This window comes from Arachis ipaensis, chromosome B1 (assembly GCF_059453495.1).
Source record: "Arachis ipaensis isolate K30076 ecotype BB chromosome B1, ASM5945349v1, whole genome shotgun sequence".
In the NCBI taxonomy this organism is placed as follows: Eukaryota; Viridiplantae; Streptophyta; class Magnoliopsida; order Fabales; family Fabaceae; genus Arachis; species Arachis ipaensis.
Window position 1 is genome coordinate 136,647,820 of NC_142436.1, and position 9,632 is coordinate 136,657,451.

General features: G+C 31.9%; 1 protein-coding gene, 1 non-coding gene and 1 pseudogene across 5 annotated transcripts; 2 read left to right on the forward strand and 1 right to left on the reverse strand.

Annotated features, from left to right (window-relative positions):
• Positions 1 to 692: 692 nt before the first annotated feature.
• LOC107635423 (pto-interacting protein 1) lies at positions 693 to 4,063 on the forward strand. Of its 4 annotated transcripts, none has more exons than XM_088501816.1 (8): positions 693 to 923; positions 1,753 to 1,847; positions 1,980 to 2,227; positions 2,323 to 2,449; positions 2,679 to 2,952; positions 3,177 to 3,309; positions 3,427 to 3,513; positions 3,672 to 4,063. In XM_088501816.1, exons 2-8 carry the CDS (start codon positions 1,766 to 1,768, stop codon positions 3,804 to 3,806), a joined length of 1,086 nt encoding a protein of 361 aa, XP_088357942.1. In that variant the 5' UTR covers positions 693 to 923; positions 1,753 to 1,765; the 3' UTR covers positions 3,807 to 4,063. The 4 variants fall into 4 exon arrangements, with proteins under 4 accessions (XP_088357942.1, XP_088357943.1, XP_020958594.1 ...); XM_088501817.1 differs by having other exon boundaries at positions 1,758 to 1,847; XM_021102935.2 differs by having other exon boundaries at positions 913 to 1,187.
• A 183-nt stretch (positions 4,064 to 4,246) lies between these two features.
• Positions 4,247 to 4,442, forward strand: LOC148578520 (U2 spliceosomal RNA). The gene has a single exon (XR_015903948.1). It is a non-coding gene; the product is annotated as a U2 spliceosomal RNA (small nuclear RNA).
• A 3,703-nt stretch (positions 4,443 to 8,145) lies between these two features.
• On the reverse strand, positions 8,146 to 8,790 carry LOC148578521 (uncharacterized; annotated as a pseudogene).
• Between the last annotated feature and the right edge of the window lie 842 nt (positions 8,791 to 9,632).

The following is a 9,632-nucleotide window of genomic DNA, read 5'->3' on the forward strand; positions in this document are numbered from 1 at the left end:
CTAATTAAATATCTCCTAATAAGTAATAAAAACTTATTACATGTTTCATGTTATTGCAAACGGATAGGGACAAATACTATTTTGAATGTATTTCGTCAGCAGTAATAACAAAATATGTGTATTTTTATTTCATTGTTATTGTAAATGGAATAAATAATAAATAAAAATATAAATAATTAAAGAAAAATATATTAGTAAATAAATAATTTGTTTGATTTATTTATAAAAATCCAAACAATGAAAGGACCAAAATCTTAGTAATTAGCTTATTTATAATTTTATTTTAATATATTTAATTATAATATAAAAAGATATTATATGTACTCTAAATGAAATATTTTCGTAATAATAAAATATAAAATTAATAGTTAAAAATTATTAAATAATTTAATATATTTAATTAAATTATTATTTAATAATTTTTAATTATTAATTATACATTAAAATAATTATTTTTGCAATTATTATATAAACGATCCTCAAAAAACGAATACGATAAAGTGACGATCAACTATGGTTCACGTCTTGTGGCAAAATTAAATTTAATGAAAAAATGATTTAAAAATAAAAAAAGAAAAAGAAAAGCGGGTCCAAAAAGTAAAAGATTACGGGCACGTAACAATCCGCCATAATGGAAACTGGCAAGCGGGTGTTTCGCCTTTATATTCATTTCATTACAGTTGTTTTAGTTTAACATTTTCTCTTTCTTTTTTAAAAGTTTGATATTATTATCGCTTACAATTACGACACACTTTCCTCCTTCTTCTTCTTCTCGGTGAAGTCAATGCACAATAACTACTAGCCAAACAAAAACAGAACGCCCCTGTTGCCATATTCAAACCGAATATTCATTCTTTTCTTTGTTTCCATATTTGCCCCTCTTACTTTCTTCCTCTTTCTCTGTTACTTCACAAGTCTAAAGGGTGAGAAGAATTTTTCTCTTTCAAACTATGAAGTTTTAGTCCATGGTTTTGGGTTTTGACCAGTCCATGCACACTCATGTTCCGCGTTTTTTTTTTTTTTTGATTCCTTGCGTGCTTTTTCCGTTACTCTTTCTCTCTAAAAAATACGTTGGAATTATCATCACTAATCAGGGTTCAGGACTGGTATTATTGTCTACAACTCTTGTTTCTCTGTGATAGAGAGTGAGGCTTAGATTAGATTACTGTGTCTCTGTAACTGTAAATGTAAGAAACGGCACTCTTGTTATTTACTCTGTTTATCAAAACCCAGAAATTTCAATTTTTCTTCTGTCAATTAGTTTCTGCATGTTTATCTCCCTCTTCTTTTATTTATTTGTTCTTAAAATATTTTTCTTGCTAGCCCTTTTCTGTGAATGATAATATAATAATATATATATGGATTCAAACATGTGAAGTTGGAATCCCTCAATTACTGTTTTGTTTAAGGTGCGGTTATGTTTATGTAAGATACAATAAGTAATTAAGTACTATTAATTTTAGTCCTAGTTTCCTTTGAAACTCTTTTCATTACATTTATTGTAAATTCTATAACTTGTGAACTTGGTTTGAAATTAAGTGTTTTCACTTTTTAGTGATTTTATATATTTTGCAAAATTTAAACCATGGTAATTTATGCAGTATTGGTTTGTTTTTTTTAGTTATTGTCTGTTTTCATGCATGAGAGCAAAAACAATAAGGGGTTTCTGTAATGAAGGTTCTTAGTTTAGTGATTAGTCTTGTTGATATTGCTTGCAATGATTTAACCACTGATACTGAAATTTACCTCTAGAATAGAGAGGACCATGGGTTGCTTTGGCTTCTGCAAACAAGATGATAGTTATAAACCTTCTGATAACCGATCCTTAATGCCAACAAATTCTACTGGTACACTATTTCCTTCATTTTCGCCCCTGGTCTTTACAATTTCTGTTTCAAGATTTTCTGTTATAAAGTTTAATGGCTTATGTGTTCACTGAATTACTTTCTTGCTGCTTTAATTTCATTTGTTCAATGTAGGGAATACCGGTTATAGTGCCAGACAAACTGCAGTAACCACTCCTAAGATTATAGAATTCAAACCGATTGCCGTCCCTTCCCTTTCATTAGATGAATTGAAGTCTTTGACAGACAATTTTGGGGCAAAATGTTTCATTGGTGAGGGTGCATATGGGAAAGTGTATCGCGCGACATTGAAAGATGGCCGTGATGTTGTAATTAAGAAGTTAGATTCCAGCAGGCAACCAGACCAAGAATTTCTTGCACAGGTTCAGTTCAATGCAGTTTCAATTTCAATGATCCATAACATAGCAAATTATCAACTTTTTGTATGTTGAGTACCCTTGATTTTGAACTTATGTAGGTCTCAATCGTATCGAGGTTAAAGCATGAAAATGTTGTTGAACTTGTTAGCTATTGTGTTGATGGTCCTCTTCGCGCCCTTGCCTATGAGTATGCTCCTAAAGGATCCCTTCATGATATTCTACATGGTTAGTAATAAGTAATAATAATACCATATTGTTCATAGTTTTATGCATAGCTTGTTATTGTAAAATTAGGACTAATGCTGGTTGATTGGAATCTGTGATCCTTGTGAATGAAACTGGACTAGTCTTTTGTAATGTTTTCTTTACCAAGTGAGTTGAAATTAGATAATAAGTATATCCATTGCTTTCTTCATTGTGGCATCAAGTCTTACTAGAACTGTGGATAATATAGGACGTAAAGGCGTGAAGGGTGCGCAGCCTGGTCCAGTTCTCTCATGGGCTCAAAGAGTCAAAATTGCTGTTGGAGCGGCCAGAGGACTTGAATATCTTCATGAGAAGGCAGAGATTCATATCATCCATCGATACATCAAGTCGAGCAACATAATGCTTTTTGATGATGATGTTGCGAAGATTGCTGATTTTGATTTGTCAAATCAAAACCCGGATGCTGCAGCGCGTCTCCATTCTACCCGTGTTCTAGGAACCTTTGGTTATCATGCTCCAGAGTAAGTTCTTAACACAAATGTTGATTGGACTTTGGTAAAATGAATGTACTTTTTCACGCAATGAAGAATGTTAAAAAGAAGTTTAAGTTTTTACAATTAACATGATAGAAAGTAATTGAAACACAGTAAAGATTGGGCAAATTACTAAATCAGTAATATCTATGGATAGTGAAGTGTAGTGAACTTCAACATCTTATTGTACATTTTTTTTTTGTGGATGGCAGATATGCAATGACTGGACAACTCACTGCCAAGAGTGATGTGTATAGTTTCGGAGTGATATTGCTGGAGCTGTTAACTGGCCGTAAACCTGTTGATCACACGCTGCCTCGAGGACAGCAAAGCCTTGTGACATGGGTACTGATACTTACTGGGTTTTTTTTCTGTTAAAATTTTGGTGTGTCTTGTACAACTTAAATTGATTTAATTTTTGAGGTTTTAACATTATGATTTTTGTTTGCTGGGTTATATTAGGCAACACCAAGGCTTAGTGAAGATAAGGTGAAGCAGTGTGTTGATGTTAGATTAAAGGGAGACTACCCTCCAAAGGCAGTTGCAAAGGTACATAATTAGATTATTTCAAAACACTCTTATTCCTGAAGTTTAGAATGAAATACATGTTGTTTTAACCTTCCTTTTCCCATCTTTGGCAAACACATATTTGTGTTAAGGAGAATTGTTATGTCTCACTTATTTGTTTTATATGTTTGTTGTTAAAGTTGGCTGCTGTTGCTGCGTTGTGTGTCCAATATGAAGCCGAGTTCCGGCCAAACATGAGCATTGTAGTGAAAGCTCTACAACCACTACTCAATACCCGTTCCGGTCAACCAAAGGAATCAGCACACAAGATGTAAATTCTCAGAAGCCCCTTCATTCCTTCTTGCAAACTGCAGCAGAATGCCTTCCATTGAGTGTCAATAATCAGTATCTCAAAGGCATAGATATAGTCTTGATATTTTTGTTTGTGTGATTGTATTGGTAACTCAGCAACTAGTTTAGTTTTGCTGTTTTTGAATGACACAATGGAACCTACCTACTGTGTTGTTGTTCAGATTCTACAATCTACTTTTATATTTATATATATAGGTAAACATGGATTATTTTGTTAGAATTTTCTTGTGTGAATACGGTGAGACCAGATTTGTTAATCGTGTTGGAAGAAAGATTGGTAGAAAGGTTTAGTCAGTTTGTGGTGTATGGCTTTGAACTACTTAAGAAGTCCCACATCAGCGGCGCAGAAGAGGAAAGAGGGAAGGCATTGGTATAAAAGAAAGAAATGAATATGTGACAAAGCATACCTTTCTCGGCCTTTTGGCTAAGATCAAGTGTAGTATCTGTTCTTATCAGTTTAATATCTGATATGTGGGTCATTGGCCCACACGATATTAAATTTATTTTTTGAGGGGGATGGGCCACTACAGTAGCTTGCTACTGGGCCCATCGGACGTCGCCTAGGCCTTACACTATCGCCTGGGCCTGGCGCATCCCACCAATTTAGTTCAAAGATTTATTCACGAAAAAAATAGCTGACTTAATTAAAAAGTTTATGCCTAATATTTATTTATTTATGGGAATGTTTTAATATTCGAGGCGCTCCCTGAATGCGCATTGATTTAGTATGTATGACGTTACGATTTTTTTCCATTTTATCACAATACACTTTTTTGTTTATTTATTTATTATTCACAAATCCAGCCATGTACATCTTTATATTTTATATATAATATTTTTACTTTATATCAATTTTAGCTTTATAAAAAAATATAATATTTTTACTTTATATTAAATTTTAGATTTATAGGTAAAAATAGTATTATTTATATAAGTACTTAAAATAAAAAAATTAGGGTAAAAAACCTTAATAAGCCAAGTCAAGAATCATGTAACGTAAATACGCCAAAGCGAAAATCGTTTCAGCAATAAGCTAAATACGCCAAAGCGAAAATCGTTTCAGCAATAAGCCAAATGATATTTTTATATAATTCGAACCATGCTGGTTCGAATTCCATTTCTACATAATTGGAACCAGCTTGGTTCGAATTATACACAAACACACCAGCTTGGTTCGAATTATACACAAACACATGCATACACGTAATTCGAACCAGCTTGGTTCGAATTACACTGCTGGTTCGAATTACACACAGTAATTCATTGTATAATTCGAATTATGATGTTAAAAAATTAATAATTTATTTAAAAAAATTTATTAAAAAAATTAATTATTTAAAAATTAAAAAAAAAAATTTTATTTCATACGTTAAAAAAAGCTAACAAAATATTTAATTACAAGACTTCTTTAAAATATTAATGAGCTATCAATTCGAATTCCATACAATACTTTTCTGTCTATTTTTAATAGTTCATGAATATTTTTTAATAAATTTTTTTAATAAATTTTTTTAAATTATAGTACAAAAAATATTTTATCCTATGCAAAACAATTTAAAAAAAATGGCTTAAAAAATGTTAGGAGTACTATAAAAATTTGTAATGTTATAATAACTTAGGTAAATACATGCATGTACTCAAATTTTAAATAAAATACTCTACATAGTCAATAATAATTTAGAAATGAAAGAAAATATTTTATTCCATACAAAATAATTAAAAAATATATTTTATTCTATACAAAATAATTTTAAAAAATGGCTTAAAAGATGTTATGAGTACTATAAAAGTTTGTAATATTCTAGTGATTTAGGTAAATAAATGATAAAAATATTTTTTCTTTAATTTCTAAATTATTAGTGACTATGTGGAGTATTTCTTTAATGTCCTAAGTCATTAGGACATTACAAATTTTTATAGTACTTCTAACATCTTTTAAGCCATTTTTTAAATTATTTTGCATAGAATAAAATATTTTTTTGTGGTATAATTTAAATAAATTTATTAAAAAATATTCATGATAATTTTTTAATAAAATTATTTAAATTATATGGTGAGATATTACATATTCGAATTACGCATAGGGAAGTTCGAATTACTCTGATTCAAATGATATGGTGACCAATTCGAATTCTATACAATACTCTTCTGCCCATTCTTGATAGCTCATGAATATTTTTTAATAAATTTATTTAAATTATACCACAAAAAAATATTTTATTCTATGCAAAATAATTTAAAAAATGGCTTAAAAGATGTTAGAAGTACTATAAAAAATTGTAATGTCCTAATGACTTAGGACATTAAAGAAATACTCCACATAGTCACTAATAATTTAGAAATTAAAGAAAAAATATTTTTATCATGTATTTACCTAAATCACTAGAATATTACAAACTTTTATAGTACTCATAACATCTTTTAAGCTATTTTTTAAAATTATTTTGTATAGAATAAAATATATTTTTTAATTATTTTGTATGGAATAAAATATTTTCTTTCATTTCTAAATTATTATTGACTATGTAGAGTATTTTATTTAAAATTTGAGTACATGCATGTATTTACCTAAGTTATTATAACATTACAAATTTTTATAGTACTCCTAACATTTTTTAAGCCATTTTTTTAATTGTTTTGCATAGGATAAAATATTTTTTGTACTATAATTTAAAAAAATTTATTAAAAAATATTCATGAACTATTAAAAATGGACAGAAAAGTATTGTATGGAATTCGAATTGATAGCTCATTAATATTTTAAAGAAGTCTCGTAATTAAATATTTTGTTAGCTTTTTTAACGTATGAAATAAAAATATATATTTTTTTAATTTTTAAATTATTAATTTTTTTAATAAATTTTTTTAAATAAATTATTAATTTTTTAAAATCATAATTCGAATTATACAATAAATTACTGTGTGTAATTCGAACCAAGCTGGTTCGAATTACGTGTATGCATGTGTTTGTGTATAATTCGAACCAAGCTGGTTCGAATTATGTAGAAATGGAATTCGAACCAGCATGGTTCGAATTATATAAAAATATCATTTGGCTTATTGCTGAAACGATTTTCGCTTTGGCGTATTTACGTTACATGATTCTTGACTTGGCTTATTAAGGTTTTTTACCCAAAAAATTAAGTTAAAAATATAATTTAAATTTTAAAATAAATTAAACAATATTTATACACAATTGTATAAGGATTTAGTATTTAATTTTTGATATAATATTTTTAGTGTATTTAATTTTTTATAATAATTTTATTAAAAATATGAGTACTAATACTACAAAATTATTAGAAGTCTCTAAAGTAAAGAATACACTATCAAAAATTTATAATAATAAAAAAACTCAAAAGTATTAAAAATAAAAAAAAAACGAAAATTCATAGTAAATCAGATTAAAAAAAAAAACAAAAATTTATAGTAAATCGATTTATACATGATTCTGGCCAATGGTAAATCGATTGCATTGATTTATTATATATATTTTTTTATTTTTTAATATTTTTGAATTTTTATTATTATAAATTTTTGGTATTTTATGTACTCATTTTAGAGATTTTTGATATTCTTGTATTATTAGTACTCATTTTTTGTAAAAATATTATATATATATAAAAAATTAAATACTAAATTAATCGTTATGCAATTGTGTATAAATATTATTTAACTTATTTTAAAGTCTAAATTATTTTAATTTAATTTTTTTATTTTAAGTACTTATATAAATGATACATTTCTATTCATTATCACTACTTTTTTTATAAGGTAAAAAATCTATAAATCTAAAATTGATATAAAGTAAAAAGAACAATTTACTATAATAAATAAAGTGGCTTCCAATCAATTTGCAAAATGGATACCAAAATATATTTTTTTATAAACTATGTAAACCGCGACAGGGGACCCGAGGTTTACGTTCTAGGCCAAAATTACATAATCCGCGATAGGAGTGTCACGGTTTATGCGTGAATGAGTAGTGTACATAAACTGCGACAGGAGTCCAGCGGTTTATGTGTGAATGAGCAGTGTACAGAAACATAAAATAAATTAAGTCCATGGTAAATAAAAACATACATAACACATACATAAGTCCATGGAAATAAACTAAGTACCATCACATAATACAAAAGTACATGACAAATCAGACATACATAGGTATCATCAATGAAAACATAAAATAAACAGCAGCAGCTCCTGCCTGTCCTCATCCTCCTGGTGAGAGTCATTCCCGAATGCGCTTAAGAGATGCGACCCTGTACCACATCGAGCAGCCCGTCTCACTCTGGTTGGCCTCTAGCGCTGCTGTGCTGGAGGATCGACGGGCATACCCACACTATATGCAGATGGAGGCGTCCCTCCCATGCTGAACCAACTGTCATACGGGCTGCTAACAGGCTCATTCAGGTCTACATAAAATTGTGGCTGGTACCGCTGAATCTCCTCCATATCTGGACGGTACCCCTACACAACGTCCATCTGGGGCTGGGACTCCGGCACTCGATCCTGTGGGGTCTGGTGCTGAAAATGCGGAGGGTCGTCATCTCGGATGAGATCTGTAAAGTCGGAATAGAACTGTGAACTGCCGACCTGATCGTCCCTATCCATCGTGAAAGTCGGGCCCGCCAGGTCATCATACATCTGTCCATGGATCTCATGGTATCTCCGGGAGCTTGAAACATGTGTAAAAGGAACCTCCTGGGACCGCGTCCCTGCCTGCTCAGTGGGTCTATCACCAGGACCACCAGATGCAACCCCTGATGCACCACCCCGACGCTGAGGACGGCCACGCCAGACACGGTGATCGACATGTCCTACTCCGTCGCCACCAGCCGTGTCATCCTGAATCATCTCATCCAGCCATCGCCACTCCCGGTCTGTAGCCCAGGTAGCAATGCGTCGTCGCCTCTCCACGCACCTGTTATCAGGCACGTCCGGCATCGAAACCCTAGAAGGCGCCTGTGACGAACCTTTCTGAACAACATCCTGACTGATCTCCTCCTCCCTAGGATCGGCAATCAAGAAATTCGGCGACAGAAACCTATGGGCCACTCTGTACCACCATCTCAGAAAGTCTGCCGACGGCCCGGGATCAGACACCCGGGGGATACTCAGAACAAAATCAACCCTGTTCTGCTAACTAAGGTGCCATACCTGATAGTAGCTCGGGAACCATCTGTCCCCACCCCTCCCATCCTTGGCATGGAGCCAGTCTATATTCGAGGCCGATTTAGGCTTGTGCTGAACGCTACCCAGCTGGGGTAGTACCCTATCCACCTGGTGCCACTCAATAACGGCGAAGTATATCAAGCAAGTACATGCGTGCCATAACCGACTGTGCTCCTCTGTGAGAATCTCTGGATGAACAACGGCCATCATGTCGAGTGAAGCATAAGGCTCCCAAACAATCTACAAACATTGACAGAACACTCTGTTCGTCCATTAACTAATAAATATATAGTTACTTACTAGATAAAAATGGAAACAAAATGAATAAACTTACATCTCGATCACCTAAGCGGTCCAACGAAGGCGACACTGGATAACTCTCTCCTCCTTGCGGTCAGATGTCGATAAGTAGGTGGCCCACCTGAACGAATACAATGTTATACACATGTATAAATTGCTAATGACCTAGTTAACAGGTAGAACCATAATAAAAAAAGTTACAGTTCAAGTCTAACTGTGCAGATATGTATACCTGGGAGTCAATGGGAAGGAATAGGTGTCGAATCCCCGCAGCCTGAGGCTAGGAAACTGCCTGAAAATCCATGATTGCAGTA

Coding starts and splice junctions, on each gene's coding strand:
- LOC107635423 (XM_088501816.1), top strand. CDS start 1,766: ATGGGTTGCTTTGGCTTCTGCAAACAAGATGATAGTTATAAACCTTCT. Junction 2,228..2,322: donor ACCAAGAATTTCTTGCACAG/GTTCAGTTCAAT, acceptor GAACTTATGTAG/GTCTCAATCGTATCGAGGTT. Junction 2,450..2,678: donor CCTTCATGATATTCTACATG/GTTAGTAATAAG, acceptor TGGATAATATAG/GACGTAAAGGCGTGAAGGGT.